General features: G+C 37.6%; 1 protein-coding gene across 28 annotated transcripts in view; it reads left to right on the forward strand.

Annotated features, from left to right (window-relative positions):
• The window catches only part of Ttn (titin), a 265,404-nt gene that overhangs the window by 20,931 nt on the left and 223,288 nt on the right, over window positions 1–21,185 (forward strand). For all 28 annotated transcript variants that reach the window (XM_076866699.2, XM_076866711.2, XM_076866701.2 and 25 more), the window contains 27 exons: window positions 1,144–1,425; window positions 1,652–1,717; window positions 2,464–2,722; window positions 2,942–3,005; window positions 3,126–3,341; window positions 4,295–4,437; window positions 5,312–5,517; window positions 6,248–6,481; window positions 6,592–6,836; window positions 7,720–8,006; window positions 8,144–8,308; window positions 8,406–8,574; window positions 8,681–10,374; window positions 10,512–10,793; window positions 11,215–11,481; window positions 11,576–11,848; window positions 12,053–12,316; window positions 12,404–12,664; window positions 14,266–14,526; window positions 15,031–15,294; window positions 15,383–15,643; window positions 15,756–16,016; window positions 16,487–16,747; window positions 17,223–17,364; window positions 17,451–17,616; window positions 18,779–19,010; window positions 20,704–20,988. In XM_076866699.2, the coding sequence (XP_076722814.2) occupies window positions 1,144–1,425; window positions 1,652–1,717; window positions 2,464–2,722; window positions 2,942–3,005; window positions 3,126–3,341; window positions 4,295–4,437; window positions 5,312–5,517; window positions 6,248–6,481; window positions 6,592–6,836; window positions 7,720–8,006; window positions 8,144–8,308; window positions 8,406–8,574; window positions 8,681–10,374; window positions 10,512–10,793; window positions 11,215–11,481; window positions 11,576–11,848; window positions 12,053–12,316; window positions 12,404–12,664; window positions 14,266–14,526; window positions 15,031–15,294; window positions 15,383–15,643; window positions 15,756–16,016; window positions 16,487–16,747; window positions 17,223–17,364; window positions 17,451–17,616; window positions 18,779–19,010; window positions 20,704–20,988 (7,510 nt within the window). The remainder of the gene's footprint in view (window positions 1–1,143; window positions 1,426–1,651; window positions 1,718–2,463; window positions 2,723–2,941; window positions 3,006–3,125; window positions 3,342–4,294; window positions 4,438–5,311; window positions 5,518–6,247; window positions 6,482–6,591; window positions 6,837–7,719; window positions 8,007–8,143; window positions 8,309–8,405; window positions 8,575–8,680; window positions 10,375–10,511; window positions 10,794–11,214; window positions 11,482–11,575; window positions 11,849–12,052; window positions 12,317–12,403; window positions 12,665–14,265; window positions 14,527–15,030; window positions 15,295–15,382; window positions 15,644–15,755; window positions 16,017–16,486; window positions 16,748–17,222; window positions 17,365–17,450; window positions 17,617–18,778; window positions 19,011–20,703; window positions 20,989–21,185) is intronic.

Consider the following 21,185-nt stretch of genomic DNA (forward strand, 5'->3'; position numbering starts at 1 on the left):
TTCATGGTGACTTGGATGCCCCTCAGTTAAGTTTCTGAAATTGGCTGAGCAGGGTGAGCCTGAAGTAGCAGGTGTTTATCTTAATTTATCTTACATCTGTGAGGAGTTGAAACCATGCAGGCTTTTCTGTCTCACATTTCAGGGATAGCTTGAACTCAATTGTTTTGATAGCTGTTGTTCTAGTGACTTTGTAAATAGTAGAGCATTACATAGGGTAGTTTTTCTTCAGCTACAAGACATTTCAGCATAACTGTGAATGTGTTTTAATAATAGAGACAGACATTAAGAAATCACATATTCATATATTTAATACAGCAAATTGGAAAGGTGGTATTGTTAGTGAGTTGGATTGTGACATTAAACAGCCTTGAATTAGTCTCCTATTCCTTATTAAAACTGTCATCAGCAGGAGGTAAAAATACAAGTAAAATACATGCAAAAATTTTAGCAAGTTGACAGCACGTAATAATCTTCACTATTAGTTACTATTGTTCTTATTCTAAAAACATATTGAAACCTTCTATACCTTCAAAGAATTATAAGGAATATGAAATGCCTTTATTTGGGATTGTCTCAAGTTATTCTTGAAACTGAATAATTGTAGACAGCAGCAGAATAAAAACAGTAAGGAAGCCTTTAAAATGCTTTTCTGAATGTCTCCATTTTCATCTGTCACATAGATTTGTGGCTGAAACCCAAATGTGAAATTTCAAAGTAGTTCTTAGAACTTACCAAATAAAAAATAAACAATTTTAATTTTCTTAATTTTGACTTTGCCACTATAGTATTTTCAAAAGAAGCACTAATTGAGATGATTAAGTAAAGAAAATTCATGACTGGGCTTTTAAAGATCTGTGGTTCTTTCATAACAGATGTAAAAAAAAAATAAGGAGTTCTTAATATAACTCTTTTTAAAAAATATTTTTTACATCTGTTTTATAAACTAACAGGAATGGCAAAAAGCTTTGTCATTGGCTTTTCTTGGTAAGAGGGATAGAACATTAAAAATGGATGGTAGAGATAATACACTCAGGTGTTAATAGCTGTCCCCCTAAACAGGAATATTAGTGGCAAAGCACTTCTGAGGGTGACTTGAATGACAATTAATGAATGACTTTGTTTTCTGACTCCCTTTTCATTTAGGCATCAATAGCCGGTAGCGCTATTGCCACGTTACAAAAAGAGTTGTCGGCCACATCTTCTGCTCAGAAGATCACCAAATCGGTGAAGGCTCCCACTGTGAAGCCGGCAGAGACTAGAGTAAGGGCAGAGCCCACTCCTTCGCCCCAGTTTCCCTTTGCTGACATGCCAGATACTTACAAGAGTCAAGCTGGCATTGAAGTGAAGAAGGAAGTAGGCGTGAGCATCACTGGTACTGCTGTCCGCGAAGAACGCTTCGAAGTACTACAGGGTCGTGAAGCCAAGGTTGGTCGCTGGATTGCACAGTTTCTCCATCTATTCCTATGAGCCCACCACTGCAGAGCAGCCTGTCTGGGTGTTGCTTTCTTCCTTTACTGTGCTCTAATGTAATTTTATTGAACATTGTATGGGCCGGAGACCATTTTCTCAAAAATTGTTTTATGATTTTGCATGTGCTAAATGTTTATGAGATTTCTTGGGCATTTTGTAACATCCTTTGTAAAAATTATAGGTAACAGAAACAGCAAGAGTACCTGCACCTGTTGAGATTCCTGTTACTCCCCCAACTCTAGTCTCGGTGAGTAAAAAAGTTGATTGTGTTGGGCCCTTTTCATATTTGATCATATCACTTTAATACATGAATATATTATTGATTGCAGAGTTCAGTGTCTTAAATTTCTAGGTAAATGGCATTTGTGAGTTTGTAAATGCTAATTTTCATGCCGTACTCTTTGGCGAGGAAAAGGGAAATTCTGTAGGGCAACTATCATTCACATATTCAACTGATTAAATGAGCTTCTAATATGTGTGAGACATTATTTCAGGAGCTCTAGAGATACGAAGACCAATACAGTCCTCTTCAAAATCTGCCTCACTATCAATGACATGTTCATAAACAAGCACAGTGAAACATGGAAAGTGATAAAACCTTTAACAGAAGGAGAGTCCATGGAAAGGAGAGACTAGTGCCAATTAGGGTAATGCGGCAAAGCTTTGTTGAAAAGTTTGCTTTTGCTGCTGTGCTTTCCAGCTTAGTAAGGATTAAATATGCAAGAATAACAGAAGGCACAGAGTTTCCCTGATGACATGAAAGTAATACAGTCCCACTGCAGGGAGTTAGAAATTTCGAGCATTAATTTCTAATTGGGAATATTCCAAATTCCAAGGGAGGTACTTCTCTAATATTTCTGGAGTCCTGATTAAAAGCCATATTGTGGCAATTAAATTGTGCAAGTGAGTTCAAATGCCACAGTTGTTGTAACAGGTTAAGATAATTAATGAATATGCACCTATATCATAATTTCCTTTTTCTTCTCTCTTCAGGGCTTAAAAAATGTGACTGTCATAGAAGGTGAATCTGTCACCTTGGAGTGCCACATCTCTGGATACCCATCCCCCAAAGTGACATGGTACAGAGAAGACTACCAAATTGAAAGTTCCATTGATTTCCAGATAACCTTCCAGAGTGGAATTGCTCGCTTGATGATTCGTGAAGCCTTTGCAGAAGACAGCGGGCGATTCACTTGCAGTGCTGTCAACGAGGCTGGGACCGTCAGCACATCCTGCTACCTAGCAGTACAGGGTTAGTGGATGTCCTCCACAGTTCCCACGCATGTGTCACCACTCTTAGCAGGCATGCTGTTCTACAATATGGTTTACACACATCTCATAATGGTGTCCCTGTTTGGAATTGGGAGGGGGATAGATTATGGGGTCCACTTAACTGTCTATTGCCAAGCAGAAGTCACTAATGGAGCAGACTAAATAGCTCACTTCAGTGAGAAATTTTGTTTTCTTCTAGTTTCAGAAGAGTTTGAAAAGGAAACAACAGCAGTGACTGAGAAATTCACCACAGAAGAGAAACGGTAAGAACAAAAACATTCTTTTGCCAATTAGCTGCTGTTTTGGTACAGTTTTTGATATTTTGTCCTTTTAGTCTTGGCCAGTTACAACCAGAAGCTAATGCAAAGGGAATTCTCTTCCAGCTTTGTTGAGTCAAGAGATGTGGTAATGACTGATACTAGCATCACAGAGGAACAAGCAGGGCCCGGAGAACCTGCCGCACCTTTCTTCATTACAAAACCAGTGGTCCAGAAACTGGTGGAAGGTGGGAGCATCGTGTTTGAATGCCAGGTTGGAGGCAACCCAAAGCCCCATGTCTACTGGAAAAAATCTGGTGTTCCTCTAACAACTGGATACAGGTATTTTGACAGCTGTATAACAGAGTTCACTGTGGTTGTGCCATACATAGATGAAGCCTAGAGAGAAGTAGAATTTATCTGTGCCACCAACTCCTGCAAATAGAATCTTTCACTACAGAGCTTTCATCTCTGTTCTGAGGTGTTTTTACATTTTATGCAGAATATTATTGAGAAATAAAACTTTGTGACCAAGGTGGATGGGAGATATAGTCTAGTTTAATTCATTGATAGTGCTAGTGAAATAGAACATTCTATACATATACACACTCTCTGTCTGTCCCTCTCTCCCAGAATGGATTCAAGATAACTTTCAATTTTTAAAAAAAGTAATAATTAAGTTAAAAGATTAAAAAAATAGTGGTAATGTAATGAAGAAAAAAAGCTTGTCATGTATGAGAAGCTATGTTAATGAATTTTCTGCAATTGAATATAAAATCTAGTTCTAAATATCCTACAGTTTTTTAAGTCAAAAAGGGCAACTTGATAACTTTAAAATGTCATGTTAAATATAGTATTCCAGAGACTTAGTATTAAAATATTTAAAAATTTTATTTTTTCTATTCATTTGATCTTCAAGTGAAATAATGAATAAAGAGAAGATAACTGTTGTTTAAATAACCTCATCATTTTCTCACATGAATGCTGAAGCTACTTATTTCCATAAGCAGTGTTATACTTCATATTTTAAAGAATATTTAAATATTCTTTAAGATAAAGATCTATTCAAATATTCTCTAAAATTAAATTTTTAACTTCCTTGTCCCTCATTACTCATATACATGTATTTTTCTCAGTTTTCAGCAATTTTATAATTATAGTCTACGGTAGAGCTTAATCACATGTTTATGATTATTGAATTTTATATCACAGATTCATTGATAAACAAATCCATTTTTATAACTCTCAGAAGGGTTGTTTATAACTGATTTTCTTGTTTATTCATTTCCATAAAGATACAAAGTAAGTTACAACAAACAAACTGGTGAATGCAGACTGGTGATTTCTATGACCTTCGCTGATGATGCAGGAGAATACACTATTGTTATCCGTAATAAGCACGGAGAAACTTCTGCCTCCGCTTCCTTACTTGAAGAAGGTAAGTTCAAAGAGTAGTTTCTATGTGCCTGGTAAAAAGTGAAATGCAATGAAGCAGCTGTGCCCTGTTGCAGTATCCTAATTCTAAGACTTATTCCTTCTGTAGACTCAGCTTCAGACCATTCTAAGGCTGAATTTCTGAGGTTCTGTCAGTAGTTCCATATGTTGAAGGATAGCTTCTATCCTCCACTCTTGCAATGCAGGGATTCTAGATCCAGGTCCCTTCGAGGGCCAGCCAGGTAACATATATGAGCTCAATGAAGACAGTGGCAAACTGGAGTACGTGCCTTGCCTCAAGGAGCGGTAGCTCCCATCTCCCATGTGTTGACGCCAAGCAAGCACAAACCAAGTTCAATGTTGCTAGAGCTGCCAATATTTTAAAAGCTAGAAATCAAGATTTTTGATGTTCATCATTTGAAGGAAAAGAAAGTAGTAACATTCATGCCAAACACAAAATGTCTGTAGGTCACCATTATCTCTGCTAGCTGTTCACATTTACAGTGAACAGCTCTGTCTCATCTGATCTGCTCCACATTCCTTAGAGGAAGTTATTTTATTATCCCTATTTAGCAGCTAAAACACACAAGAATCAGGAAGGAAAATGAATAACAAAAAAACCACACACAGCAAATCAGGAAAACCTTTAGGGTAGATCTAAAGGATTGACTGCTGAAAATTTTTTTCAACAATAGTTTGACTGGTTACTATAAGTTTGGTTTTTAAATTCAATTTGATATTTATTAAGCAATTTGACAGTAGAAATTTGGAAAACTGGTTTTTCATTATTAAACTTTCCCTTGTTTAGGCTTGTCTGAATGAATAGGGCATTCGTTTTATAAGAATATCAAAAATTAACTTATGCTCTTAACTCCTAGCTGATTATGAGTCACTGATGAAATCCCAGCAAGAAATGCTTTACCAGACACAAATGACTGCATTCGTTCAGGAACCCAAAGTTGGAGAAATAGCACCTGGATTTGCATACTCTGAGTATGAAAAAGAATATGAAAAAGAACAGGCCTTAATTAGGAAGAAAATGGCCAAAGATACTGTAATGGTCAGAACATTTATAGAAGACCAGGTGAGTATAACAATAACATTCTAAGTTGTCTCATAAATTATGCTTTTCTCCAGCAATACCCCTTTTTAGTTTGATATTTTCACTTTCAAGGGATGAGATCAGGGTTAGACAACTATTTATGTGTCTAAATCCACTGTTAGCAAATTTCCTTAATCTTTATGATGTATTGCTCCTGGAATTTGAGAAATAGAGATTGAATATATGCAAAAAAACATGAGTTTTGTTATGAGGTTTAAGAAAAAATATAAATATTAGCACAAGTAAGTCCATTAATGCCAAGACACCTATATCTGAATGATGAACATTCCAAATGTAACCCATACTGAATATACTATTTTACCCAAGATGCCGCAGCATACACTGGCAAAGGTGACTTTTTTGTAGATTCAAAACCAAACCAAAAATAACAAGAGTCATCTGGGTTCTTTTCACCAGTTAAATATATGACTGTATGACCAATGTGATCCTACAACATGTATAATCAGAAAAATTAAAAATTATACCCCATTATGTATGATATATCAAAGTACATAAATGCATTCTACTGTCATGTATAACTAATTAAAACAAATAAAAATTTTTAAATAAAAACATAAATTTTATTTAAAATGGAGGTACAAAACAAAACAAAACTTCAATCATTCCTTAACATAGAAACTAATACACAACTTTAAAGAATTTCTATCAGTGAGGATATGTCTTTCTAACACATCATGTTTCTACTGCACAGGAATTCCATATTTCTTCTTTTGAAGAGAGACTCATTAAAGAAATTGAATACAGAATAATAAAAACTACATTAGAAGAACTTCTTGAAGAAGATGGAGAAGAAAAGATGGCAGTTGATATTTCTGAATCTGAAGCCATTGAATCAGGATTTGAATTAAGAATCAAGAATTATAGAATTCTAGAAGGGATGGGTGTCACTTTTCATTGCAAGATGTCTGGATATCCATTACCCAAGGTAAAATATAAATACTTATCAAACCTCCATGTTACAATAATGATACAGATAAGTTACACTACAACTATTTTATCCAAATTTCATTAACATTTGCTTGGTGTTCTTGGCAGATTGCATGGTACAAAGATGGCAAACGTATCAAACATGGAGAAAGATACCAGATGGACTTTCTACAAGATGGCAGAGCTAGCCTGCGTATACCTGTTGTTCTTCCAGAAGATGAAGGAATCTACACTGCATTTGCTAGCAATATTAAAGGAAATGCAATTTGCTCAGGAAAGTTATATGTAGAGCCTGCAGCACCATTTTCAGCTCCAACTTACATACCCACACCAGAACCCATGAGCAGAATCAGGTGAGACTTGTAGGGAATTGAGTTGCTTAGTGTGTAAATTGTGTTTAAACACCAAACAGCCCAGTAGCAAATGGCTGAGATCACACAGAAATGTACCATTGGCAAATACTGACAACTTTCTAAAGTTCTTCTTTCTTGCACTTATGTGGAATGAACAAAGAATTTCATTAGTGTACCATGCTATTCATTTTCTTTGTGCTTATACCTAATATCACAATAGCTCTTATTTATTTAACATATGATCTTCATAGATTTTATCTTTAATTTATGCAATAGCCCTACAATGTAGGCATTATTAATGCTTTCTTATAAATTGAAACACTGAGACTCTGGGAACCTTTGCAGATTGCCTTAGGTCACCTAGCTGTTAATGGTTGTGCCAGAATTATAAATCCAGCCTGGTTTGGCTACAATATGTAAATATGGTTTGGTTTGGTTTTTTAATGTAATTTCTGTTTTCCTCCTTTAGATAAAATAGTATATTTTTCTTTTCCCGGAAATTTATTCATTAGTTTATTTAACCAATTAATCAATTAAGATGTCTTAGTAGTTGAACCAAGAAGGTATGTTGATTAATTAAATCCAGATGGTGAGGAAAAGACAGTAATAAGGATAGTTTCAAGACTTTGAGCCTGAGTATCTAGATGTATTGAATGATTACTGACCAGGAATAAGACTATAGGGTGAAAAAAAAACCCACATAATTTGGAGGGTAATAATTGTATATTCTATTTTTGGATCCCAATGAATTTAAGGTACTTTTAAGGTACACGCAATAAGTAAATTCTAAAATGACCTTACCGAATAAGAGAAAATTGTTTATTATTTTGCTGAGTTTTCTAAATGTTTTGTGAAAATATTCTGTTTTGCCTTGATATTTCAGGTCTGTCTCTCCACGTTCAGTGAGCAGGTCTCCTATACGCATGTCCCCTGCACGGATGTCCCCTGCACGGATGTCCCCTGCAAGAATGTCCCCTGCACGGATGTCCCCTGCAAGAATGTCTCCGGGACGTAGGCTGGAGGAAACAGACGAGTCACAACTTGAGAGACTGTATAAGCCAGTCTTCGTGTTAAAACCTGCTTCCTTCAAGTGTTTAGAAGGACAAACTGCCAGATTTGACTTAAAGGTTGTGGGTAGACCTATGCCAGAAACATTCTGGTTTCATAATGGTAAGTTTAGTTTTGTTCTAATGAATCATTAAACACACAAAAAGGCTAGTGTGTGTGTGTGTGTGTGTGTGTGTGTTCAAGAACTTTAAAAATTTATTTTAAGTCTGTTTTTTGTTTGTACGTATTTTTTTAAACAGGCCAGCAAGTCGTCAATGACTATACCCATAAGGTAGTCATTAAAGAAGATGGTACCCAATCACTCATTATTGTTCCTGCAACGCCCAGTGATTCTGGGGAATGGACTGTGGTTGCCCAAAATAGGGCAGGGAAATCTTCAATTTCAGTGATTTTAACTGTGGAAGGTAAATAAAATAAAAACAAAGAAGCCACCTCATCTCTTAGGTTGTAAACAGGTATTTCAGCCCTCCTCAATTCTAAATCGTGACCTTCCTCTTTCAGCCGTGGAACATCAGGTAAAACCAGCATTTGTGGAAAAACTGAAAAATGTCAACATCAAGGAAGGCTCCCGGCTTGAAATGAAAGTCAGAGCTACTGGTAACCCCAACCCTGACATCGTATGGTTGAAAAACAGTGACATCATTGTACCTCATAAATATCCAAGAATCAGGCAAGTTTGTTTGAAAATACAACAATTACGCTTATTGTGCAAGTTCAATAACCAAGAAAGCAATACTGCTTCTATATTTTTGACATTTTTTTTTCACTTTTTATAGGATCGAAGGAACCAAGGGAGAAGCTGCCCTTAAAATCGATTCCACTGTCAGCCAAGACTCTGCCTGGTACACTGCAACTGCTATTAATAAGGCTGGCCGAGACACCACAAGGTGCAAAGTAAATGTTGAAGTTGAGTTTGCAGAGCCTGAACCAGAGAGAAAATTAATCATTCCACGTGGGACATATAGAGCAAAGGAGATTGCAGCCCCAGAACTGGAGCCCCTCCATTTGCGATATGGTCAAGAGCAGTGGGAAGAAGGTGACCTCTATGACAAAGAGAAACAACAGAAACCTTTTTTCAAGAAAAAACTCACTTCCCTCAGACTTAAGCGCTTCGGACCTGCCCATTTTGAATGCAGACTAACACCGATTGGTGACCCAACAATGGTAGTGGAGTGGCTTCATGATGGGAAGCCCCTGGAAGCAGCCAACAGGCTCCGTATGATCAATGAATTTGGGTACTGCAGTCTTGATTATGGAGTTGCGTATAATAGAGACAGTGGCGTCATTACTTGCAGAGCCACTAACAAATATGGAACAGATCACACATCTGCTACCCTTATCGTTAAAGATGAGAAAAGTCTTGTAGAAGAATCTCAGTTGCCTGAGGGGAGGAAAGGCTTGCAGAGAATTGAGGAATTAGAGAGAATGGCTCACGAAGGTGCACTTACAGGCGTAACAACAGATCAAAAGGAAAAGCAAAAGCCAGACATCGTCTTGTTCCCAGAGCCAGTAAGAGTGCTTGAAGGGGAGACAGCTAGATTCCGCTGCCGAGTAACAGGCTACCCTCAGCCCAAGGTCAACTGGTACCTCAACGGACAGCTCATTCGCAAAAGCAAACGGTTCAGAGTTCGCTATGATGGCATTCATTATCTGGACATAGTGGACTGCAAGTCATATGATACCGGTGAAGTCAAGGTCACCGCAGAAAATCCTGAAGGTGTGATAGAGCATAAAGTGAAACTTGAGATCCAACAGAGGGAAGATTTCAGGTCTGTCCTTAGGCGAGCTCCTGAGCCAAAGCCTGAGTTTCACGTCCATGAACCTGGAAAACTTCAGTTTGAAGTACAAAAGGTAGATCGACCTGTCGATACCAGCGAAACCAAAGAAATCGTGAGACTGAAGAGGGCAGAAAGAATCACCCATGAAAAAGTGCCTGAGGAGTCGGAAGAGCTGCGCAGTAAATTCAAGCGCAGAACTGAGGAGGGATATTATGAAGCCATCACAGCCGTGGAGCTCAAGTCTCGGAAGAAGGACGAATCCTATGAAGAACTCCTGAAGAAGACGAAAGATGAACTTCTCCACTGGACCAAAGAGTTAACTGAAGAGGAGAAGAAAGCCCTTGCCGAAGAAGGCAAAATCACTATTCCAACATTTAAACCTGATAGAATTGAACTTAGCCCTAGTATGGAGGCACCCAAAATCTTTGAAAGAATCCAGAGTCAAACAGTTGGTCAAGGATCTGATGCACACTTCAGGGTCAGAGTTGTGGGGAAACCAGACCCTGAATGTGAATGGTACAAAAATGGTGTGAAAATCGAGCGATCTGACCGAATCTACTGGTACTGGCCAGAGGACAATGTTTGTGAATTGGTCATAAGAGATGTGACTGCCGAGGACTCAGCCAGCATCATGGTTAAAGCTGTCAATATAGCTGGAGAAACCTCAAGTCATGCATTCTTACTTGTCCAAGGTAATTTGAAAATCTTTCATTTAATGGACCTGCCTCTATGTGTCCATGAATATCCAATAGCATAGTTTTAAAATTTTCTTTTCCTATTGCTCATATTTTAAATTTAACATAATGTGCTTTTTTCTCCCCCCTTGTAGCCAAGCAATTGATCACTTTCACACAGGAATTACAAGATGTCGTTGCTAAGGAAAAGGACACCATGGCAACCTTTGAGTGTGAAACTTCAGAGCCATTTGTCAAAGTGAAATGGTATAAAGATGGCATGGAGGTTCATGAAGGAGATAAATACAGGATGCACTCAGACAGAAAGGTCCACTTCCTCTCTGTGCTGACCATTGACTCCTCTGATGCTGAAGACTACAGCTGTGTTCTTGTAGAAGATGAAAATGTCAAAACAACAGCAAAACTTATTGTTGAAGGTAGAAAATAATGATGTCATTGTTTACTTAAGTTGTAAAGTCACCTTTGGTTTGTGACAAAATTAGTTATGCAATTTTACTTTCAAGAAAATAATTTCTTTGAGAATCAGCCATAAGCTTCTTAGCAAGAATCATGAATTTATATCCCTATTAAGAATATTGATGGTAGGGTTTTTTTTAAAGCAATATTACTTTGATATCTCACTTTAAAAATTCTATGAAATATAACTCTGCTTTCAAAAATAATATAAAATTAAAATAACTCCTTTTGTTGAAAAATTTTCAGTCTGCTAGCAGGCAAATATTAGAAATATTCCTGATAGCATGGGAGAAAGAAAAGCTATACAGGGCATTGTCTCTATCCTAAGTCTTGATATAGAACTCTCCAGAGAAATCAGTTTACTCTTATCTTATACTTCAGGTGCTGTTGTGGAGTTTGTCAAAGAACTTCAGGACATAGAAGTTCCAGAATCATTTTCAGGAGAGTTAGAGTGTATCGTGTCCCCAGAAAATATAGAAGGGAAATGGTATCATAATGGTGTGGAGCTTAAGTCCAATGGCAAATACACAATCACATCTCGCCGAGGACGTCAGAACCTCACAGTCAAGGATGTAACCAAAGAGGATCAGGGAGAATACAGCTTTGTTATCGATGGGAAAAAGACAACTTGTCACCTTAAAATGAAACGTAAGTCTTCCCACTCCCATCAGCCATCTGTAAGCTCATGATGGTTGATGGAACAAAATGATCATGATGTTCTTTTTTGCTCAATATTTCACAGCCCGCCCCATTGCTATTCTACAAGGACTTAGTGATCAAAAAGTCTGCGAGGGTGACATTGTCCAGCTTGAAGTTAAAGTCTCCTTAGAAAACGTGGAAGGCATCTGGATGAAAGATGGCCAAGAAGTCCAGCACAGTGACCGAGTTCACATCGTGATTGACAAACAGTCCCACATGCTGCTCATTGAAGACATGACCAAGGAAGATGCTGGAAACTACTCCTTCACCATTCCTTCCCTTGGACTCTCCACCAGTGGACGTGTCTCAGTCTATAGTGAGTGTTACTTATATACTTTTGCATATCATTTCATTTTTGCAATGCTAGAAATTGAGCCTGGGGCCTCACACATACTGAGCTACACCCCAGCTCTAGTTTCATGGTTACATTAACATGTGAGAAAAAGAACTTTAATGAGAAGACATCTTAAACAAAATTCTAATCATAATTTTTTTTTTTTATCCTTGTCTGCTTTTGCAGGCGTTGATGTGATAACACCTCTAAAAGATGTCAACGTGATCGAGGGTACCAAGGCTGTGCTCGAATGTAAGGTCTCAGTCCCTGATGTCACTTCTGTTAAGTGGTATGTGAACGATGAACAGATCAAGCCCGATGACCGTGTTCAAGCCATTGTCAAAGGCACTAAGCAGCGACTTGTGATTAACCGAACTCATGCTTCAGACGAAGGACCTTACAAGCTGATGGTTGGCAGAGTTGAAACCAGCTGTGACCTCTCTGTGGAAAGTAAGGGTTATTCCATTCAGTCATTATTTTAAGCATTCTACTTTCCAACTATGATAATAACCAATTTGTTATTTAATTTTTCCCTAGAAATTAAAATTATCAGAGGTCTTCATGACCTTACCTGTACAGAAACTCAGAACGTGGTCTTTGAGGTTGAGCTATCCCACTCAGGAATCGATGTCTTATGGAATTTTAAGGACAAGGAAATCAAACCCAGTTCTAAATATAAAATTGAAGCTCATGGGAAGATATACAAATTGACAGTTCTAAACATGATGAAAGATGATGAAGGAGAATATACATTTTATGCTGGAGAAAATATGACATCTGGGAAACTTACAGTGGCAGGTTGGTACATGTTTTGTTTGACTTTATCTCTTCTGTGGACAGTCTGTTTTCATTTAAGCAATTGTTGCCCAATTCTCCCCCAATTCCCATCCATTTTCCACTTCCATGTCTCCACTCACATAGATTTCTAGTACCCTCAACATTGCCCCCACCAGCCTAAATGCCAAACGTTCACCAGGGCTTACCTCACATGCCATCTCCTCTGTAAAACCTCCTTCAGTCTTCTTGCTGGGATAGGATCTTTTTCTCCTCCGACTCCAGGATCACTTGACCCTCGTTAAATACTTGTCTTATTCCCTGTTTCCTCTTCCCACTCATAAGATAAACCCCTTAAATCTGGACTTTTTTCTCTTCTCTGTGTACTCCACATGACCTACGATCAATAAAGGCTTACCCAATTGAGTTTTATTTAAACTTTCCTACTGTAAAGGTTTATTTCCTTTTTTTAGGAAATAAACTCTTGCTTCTTTAAACTTCATTTCTCTTGTTTCCTTCATGCTTTTTATGCACCCAATGAATGCATGTTAAGCACAACTCTGCATATCTGTTTATCTCTTATGACATGAGTAGGAATAATACCAGTCCCATTCATCAGAGATGCTTAGGTTTAAAATGAAAGATCAAATGCATAAACTAGTTTTCAACAATAACTAGAAATCATCATCAATTTTTTGGTTTGTTATAATTTAATCGTAGAGGAATTAAAATACTACATTTGGATTAAATTGTGTGGTCCATGCCACTTGGTATATAAGCAAGTTAGACAGTAAAAGTGGTATGAAAGTTTAATCATTTATGCTTTATTACATCATAAGATTTCCTCTGAGATTTGACCATAAAAATACAGTACAACAAAATCTCAACTTCTGCACTTTGATATGTTTAATGTAAACTACATGTTTTTAAGTGTGTGAAAACAAGGAAAAAACTGTCAGTTCTTTGGTGATTTCACTCAACATTTTTAAAGTGCCTACCATAGGCCAGGTACTTTTAGAAGCTCAGGACTTGAAAATGAGTGAGTTATGATATTTTTTCCTGAAGTATTCAAATTTTAAGCTACATAAGCAACTGAATTGTTAAAGCAATTATTTCTGATGATGATGGAAGAGGTAGTGGGAGAAACTGTTTGGGAGAGGTGACATTTGTCAACACATTGATTTTTAGTATACAGGAGTCCTCAATCCTATAAAAGCATTAATGACTTGAACATTTTGTTTAGCAAAATGTTCCCAACCAAATATCAGTCATATTTCCAGGAAATATTCCTCACAGGGACCAAATACAATGTTTAGAAGAAGGAACTCAGTTAAAGGTCATTCAACTTGTGTGCTGTGCATTATGATTCTCAGAATTCTGTATTTTTATCAGTTGCTTTTCCTTTGCAAAACTGTTCTGATTCCAGTGTATTCTCTGGTTATTAGTCATGCATATGTAGAATAAGAGATTTCTGTGATAGCTTCTAAATATGGGTAAAAATAATCTCATTAGACATTTCACAGTGTTCAAAATCATGTTTCAAAATTTGATTTTAAATTGCACAAACATTACTTTATTCTATAAATACTTTAAAAGGACTCACGTGTACTTCTCTTGTTCCCAAGGTGGGGCAATCTCCAAGCCACTCACAGATCAGACTGTAGCTGAATCCCAGGAAGCTATATTTGAATGTGAAGTTGCCAACCCTGATTCTGAAGGTGAATGGTTGAGGGATGGCAAACACTTGCCACTCAGTAACAACGTCAGAAGTGAATCTGATGGCCACAAAAGGAGACTTGTTATTGCTGCCACCAAGTTAGATGACATTGGAGAATATACCTATAAGGTGGCCACTTCCCAAACATCTGCCAAACTCAAAGTTGAAGGTCAGTGATATAACAGAGTTATCTTTTCCAAATCATATTGCTTTCTTAACTGTTATTTTAGAAGTCAAGTGGTATAAACATTTTGGATGATATGAATCTTCATTTCATAAAAACATTATAAATTCTCTGAACTTTCCTTCTGAGCCATATCAAATGTGTCTATGTGATGAGATAAAGCTATTTCATAGGCTCTGTGAAGTAATTAAATCAGACACTGATTCCCCATTTCTCTTTCATCCTTCTCCAGTCAGTCTATTAAGCTATTAGTATATGGTTATGCAAATTTCATCCCAGTCTATATTTCAAACATAGAAAAACATTGCAAAATGTCATGTCCAACTGAATCCCATGTTTCCCTAAATAATCTTTTAGAATGAGGAACTGCATACTGCAAAATTTTTGTAACCATTGTTTTGTAAGATGACTGGGTAATCGTCTTGTTCAGGACTTATTTTCCTTGCTGTTCTTTAATATTTTCTAAACCGATCATTAATTCATCTTCAGCTGTCAAAATCAAGAAGACTCTGAAGAATCTTACAGTGACAGAGACACAGGATGCTGTTTTTACCGTCGAGCTTACACATCCTAATGTCAAGGGTGTCCAGTGGATCAAAAATGGGGTTGTGCTGAAATCCAATGACAAATATGATATCTCAGTCAAAGGAACAATTTACACTCTGAGAATTAAAAACTGTGCCATCGTGGATGAGTCTGTCTATGGCTTCAAGCTTGGAAGACTGGGAGCCAGTGCCAGACTGCATGTTGAGAGTAAGTTGACTTGGAAACAATTTACAAGGAAGTAATTCATGATTACCATTAAGTTAACCCTATCACTGAATTTCTCTATCTTCACTAGCTGTCAAGATCATTAAAAAGCCAAAGGACGTAACTGCCTTGGAAAATACCACTGTTGCCTTCGAAGTCAGTGTTTCCCATGACACGGTTCCAGTAAAATGGTTCCATAAGAATGTGGAGATTAAGCCAAGTGACAAGCACAGACTGGTCTCAGAGAGGAAGGTCCACAAGCTGATGCTGCAAAACATTGCCCCCTCAGACGCTGGGGAATATACAGCTGTGGTGGGGCAACTGGAGTGCAAGGCAAAGTTGTTTGTGGAGAGTAAGTTTTTAGGCAGCCCCACTGTTCTACGATTCTACCTACCATTTGTTTTGTTTCATTTAATTTTCAAATCAAGTATATTAACTGAAGTGCTCTCTTTCATTTTCCCTAGCATTACACATCACAAAAACCATGAAAAGCATTGAGGTACCTGAGACCAAAACTGCCTCCTTTGAATGTGAGGTGTCCCACTTCAATGTCCCTTCCATGTGGCTGAAGAATGGTGTGGAAATTGAGATGAGTGAAAAGTTCAAGATCGTTGTGCAGGGAAAACTCCACCAGCTGATCATCATGAACACCAGCACAGAAGATTCAGCAGAATACACGTTTGTCTGTGGCAATGACCAAGTCAGTGCCACCCTGACAGTGACTCGTAAGTACAAAAATACATATATGTATGTATGTATATGTGTGTGTGTGTGTATTTATATTTATATTTAAATGCACATATTCAGTGGACTCATTATTATTTCATATCCTAGACTTTTCCTTATCCAACATTTATTCTACTCAAAAAAATTAAAAAAAACTTGACTGGAACATCAAGTGTGTGTTCACACTGTTAGGTGCTAGCACTCCCACCAGGATAAAATTTCCCAATTATAGTAGCTTTGAAAGTCTGCTCAGAAAGATGCTTCATTGTCTATCACTTCATTTTTCTGCTCCTCTCGAAGTTGGCATTGTCCTGAGGAGGATATGGGAGATATCAAAGCTCCTGTCTCTGCATTGTAATCTGTTCAACAGACATACTAATAACATATCAAGTTTTCATGGTGCATGTGTTACCACACACATCGTATTTACGTGAAGTCTCCTTGGGTGTTTTCCCTTTCCCCCTTGCAGCAATCATGATTACATCCATGCTAAAGGACATCAATGCTGAAGAAAAGGACACCATTACCTTTGAGGTGACAGTAAACTATGAAGGCATCTCTTACAAGTGGTTAAAGAATGGTGTGGAAATCAAGTCAACCGACAGGTGCCAGATGAGAACCAAAAAGCTCACACACTCACTGAACATCAGGAATGTTCACTTTGGAGATGCTGCTGACTACACATTTGTGGCTGGAAAAGCAACCTCGACAGCCACACTTTATGTGGAAGGTATGGCTTCATAAATATCAAAGTAATAGGAAAAAAAAACATAAAAACCACCGTGTAAAATGTTAGTCCATCAGTTAATAAAGAGATAAATAAAGGTGGTACTTCCATACAGTGGCATATTAATTATCAATAATGTGTGCTACAATGTAGATGAATATTGAAAAATTTACACTAAGTGGAAGAAGTAGTCAGCCACAAAGGACTACATATTATAGAATTCCATTTGTATGAAATGTCCGGAATACCCAAATCTATTGAGAGTGGGAAGAGTCTGGGGGTGATAGCTAGGGAGTACCTGTTTTCTTTTGGATGAAATTAAAGTGTTATAAAATTATAGTGATGGTTGCACAATTCTGAATTTGAATACACTGGGAGCTATTTAATTGTGTAATCTACGTGAGTGAATTCTATAAAATGTGAATTACATATCAGTAAGGCTGTTAAAATGTTAACTTTTTCACACGCTATTTTCCAGCTCGTCATATAGAGTTCAGGAAACACATTAAGGACATTAAGGTTCTTGAGAAAAAGAGAGCCATGTTTGAATGTGAAGTCTCTGAACCTGACATTACTGTACAGTGGATGAAAGATGGCCAAGAACTGCAGATTGCAGAGAGGTTAGTCATTTTGTCTTATTGTATTCCAGTAATGCTGTTTCTTTTGAATCACATACATTAAGCTCCAATTTACATTTCATCCACAGAATAAAGATTCAGAAGGAGAAATATGTCCACCGCCTTTTGATCCCATCCACGCGGATGTCCGACGCCGGCCAGTACACGGTGGTAGCAGGAGGCAACATGTCCACTGCTAACCTCTTTGTAGAGGGCAGGGATGTTCGCATTCGAAGTATTAAAAAGGAGGTTCAGGTATTGTCTACAAGCTGAATTTGATGAGAAATCATCAATAGTGCCTAATCCGTAGTTTTATATTTTAATTTTTGATTTCCAAATTTTCTTTCTTTTTTTTTTTTTGTTTGTTTGATGTCTAAATTTTCTAGCCACAGTCTTTTAAAGATTACAATCAGCTCATCCCTGCTGGCTTAGATTCTTATGCTGACACCAATTTAGTCATAGTTTCTACTCACTTGGGGAATATGTGTGTCCTTAGCAGCTGTCTAAGTACTTTAATTAGAGCATCTGTAGAGACCTCACTGTAACAAGTGGCCACTTGCTGAGCAACACCAACCAGAAATGAACTAAAATTTAAATTATGATGTTCAGACATCAATTAGAATTAAGGAAATTTAAAATGAGGTAGAAAATTCTCGGGTTTCTATCTAGGGAGAGGCAGGTGTGCAAGGATTTAGTGCTGAGAACTCTTTCTGTGAGGAATTCCAGTCTGAGCAGCACTGGACTCCTCTCAAGGATGCTGAGCAAACACCTTTGCTCTCTACTGTATTTGCAGAGTTGGTCCTCATAGGTACCAGTCTTTCCAAGTGATGCAATGGAGGGAATGTGTTCAGAGAAATACCTTTTGAGTTCAGCTTCACCATATTGCTTATCCAAAGACCTTAGGCCATCGTGAAAAAGCTTTCAATGAGGATTCAGATCACCTGAATGTCTTCTAGTCTTTGTTTTCCAATTCTGAACCTTGTTGCTGTTTTTTCTTTTCTTTTTTTTTTTTTTTTACTTTTAAAGCAAAGATAATAACTTTGACCTAGCTTGTCAAGTTATTGTTCATATAATATGAAATCAAGTTGAATAGTGACTTCAAAGAGCTCTATAAATAATTGAAAGTCCCCAGTGTAATATGTCATTACTTTTTTATTATTAATTAAGAAGCAAACATTTAAAGATGAAATGATTGTCTCCCTGGACAGCCTCTCTCATTAGTGCAGGTATAAACATGATTCTCTACAAAAGAAGTTTGGGTAGCATTTGTCAAAGACTAGGCAGGAAAAATTAGAATATTACATAATCAGCCAACTTATAATGCACAGATTTTGTATGCTTGTCATATCAACAGTTTTAGAAATAAGAGGAAACTAGATCAGATTTCAGTTTTCTTTTTATGTTACTCTATCAACAGGTCATTGAGAAACAGCGTGCTGTAGTTGAGTTTGAGGTCAATGAAGACGATGTAGATGCCCATTGGTACAAAGATGGCATTGAAATTAATTTCCAAATCCAAGAAAGACATCAATATGTGATAGAGAGAAGAATCCACCGTATGTTTATCTCTGAGACCAGACTGAGTGATGCCGGGGAATACACCTTTGTGGCAGGAAGGAACCGGAGTTCTGTGACTCTTTATGTCAATGGTACGTAGTAGAGATTTAACCAATTGTATGGATCCATCTGGAGTAATCCTCTCTTTTAAGTAACTGAAGTTCTGGTAGTTCCTGGGCAGTTTCTAAAGAATCCATGGCACTTATATGACTGAAGATACATTTATTTTCACACTATACTTCTGCGAAAGGGAGGGTAGCTATTACAAGTATTATTGAGTGGTCATTTCCAGGAAGCACCTAAAGGCCATATCCTCTTTTGATTGATCAATGCTGTTGAATGTCCACTGTGTGTCAATTATTATATGTCCCACATATGATTCTAAATACTGCATTAAAGTGTTTTAGTTCTCTGTCCCAAGTGCTTAAGTACCAATACCAACATTATACAGGTGATAGAGACATTTCCAGGTTCTGGTGTGAAGAATCTGGGAGAATCCTAAGATTCCCTTTGAGACTGTGGGAGGGTCCAGAGCCACAGATACTATGGATCTAGATCCTTATTGCCTCAAGCTCTAAGATCAGAGGTTCAAGTTCCACATACTACCAAGCACTCTGGTGGAGCCTGAGAGCAGTCTGTCCTCGGGCGAGTACCATTAGACCTCTGCTTTCTTCATTAGAATCCTTATTGCTGAATTTGAGACTGGTCTAGATTGAAGGCTAATCTAGATACACAGAGAAAAATAGAACCTTCCTCCCATCCCTATCCTGGGCTCTATCTTGAACACAATACCCATGAGACAGACACAGGAACACTCAAGATTCACAAATGTGAACCATTTACCAACCATTTTCCTGGGTTCCTAAAAGACCAACTGGTCATAATATCCAGTTTTTACTTCTGTATTAGTGGTGGAGAAGCTGAGACATGAAGTAAAGTTCTTTTCTATAGTAGTGTTAGAAACTGGCCTTGTAAAAGTCCTCTCTCCCTTTGTCTGGGTTCTGCGAACTGCCAAGGTCCCCTTGCTCATCCAACACTGAGAATAAGCTTTAAGTAATATAACAGAAAATTTTGTAAAATCACTTAATTGAGCTTAACCAGATCTGAAAAAATATTCATTTATTCTTTCAATACCTATTGATTACATTTCACTGGCACCTGTTTATAATTAACTGACAACAATATGTACATAAATCCTTGCAAAACAAATAAACCTGAATGGAATGAGCTGCCCCATTGCATGACTTTTATTTGATTGATTAATTGATACTGGGGATTGAACTTAGGGGTACTTTATCATTGAGCTATACCTTTAGCCCCTTTTGATTTTTTTATTTTGGTCTTAGGTCTTCCTAAGTTGCCAAGACTGACCTTGAACTTGTAATCCTTCTGCCTCAGCCTCCCAAGAAGTTGAGATTATAGATGTGCGCTATTGCACCTGGCTCCAAATGACTTTTAAAAATAAGTAGCTCACAGAAGTTGTTCTAGAATTATCTTAGGCATTCAATGTTATGTACCATCAAGGAACTAAAATAATCATGTTATACTGAGAAACCACATTCTCAGCAATACCCTCCATCCCATGTTTAAAAAAAAAAAATCTTCTGAAGCTGTTCTTTCTACTTGAGGGTGAAATTCTTGCTTAGAATAAATAATGTTTTAATATTTAATTTAAAGATATCACAAGTCCAAAGTTTTGCTTCTGGCAACAAATGAGTGTAGAGTCCTGTATGCTCTCTGTGTTTTCATACTTTTTCATAGGCTGTCTCTGTCCATTTCTTCCAGCTCCAGAACCACCCCAAATTCTGCAAGAGCTCCAGCCGGTCACTGTGCAGTCTGGCAAGCCTGCCCGTTTCTGTGCTGTGATATCTGGCAGACCACAGCCCAAAATTTCCTGGTACAAGGAGGAACAGCTGCTTTCCACTGGCTTCAAGTGCAAATTTCTTCATGATGGGCAGGAGTACATGCTTCTGCTTATTGAAGCCTTCCCAGAGGATGCTGCTGTCTACACTTGTGAAGCCAAGAATGACTACGGAGTTGCCACGACCTCTGCTTCACTTTCAGTGGAAGGTAGGAGTGCTGCTTGCTAATGAAGCCCGCAAGCCAGCTTCTTTGCTCTCCCAGTGCATTTAAATTACAATCTGGAACTTGTAAAAGATTCTATCCAACTTTGAAAGTGCTCCATTGCAAAATAAATGAAGATAAATCTGCATGCTCCCTTCTGTGAGATCAGTGTGGTGAATTAATTAATCATGACAAAACCTTGG

This window comes from Callospermophilus lateralis, chromosome 9, assembly GCF_048772815.1.
Source record: "Callospermophilus lateralis isolate mCalLat2 chromosome 9, mCalLat2.hap1, whole genome shotgun sequence".
Classification (NCBI taxonomy): domain Eukaryota; kingdom Metazoa; phylum Chordata; class Mammalia; order Rodentia; family Sciuridae; genus Callospermophilus; species Callospermophilus lateralis.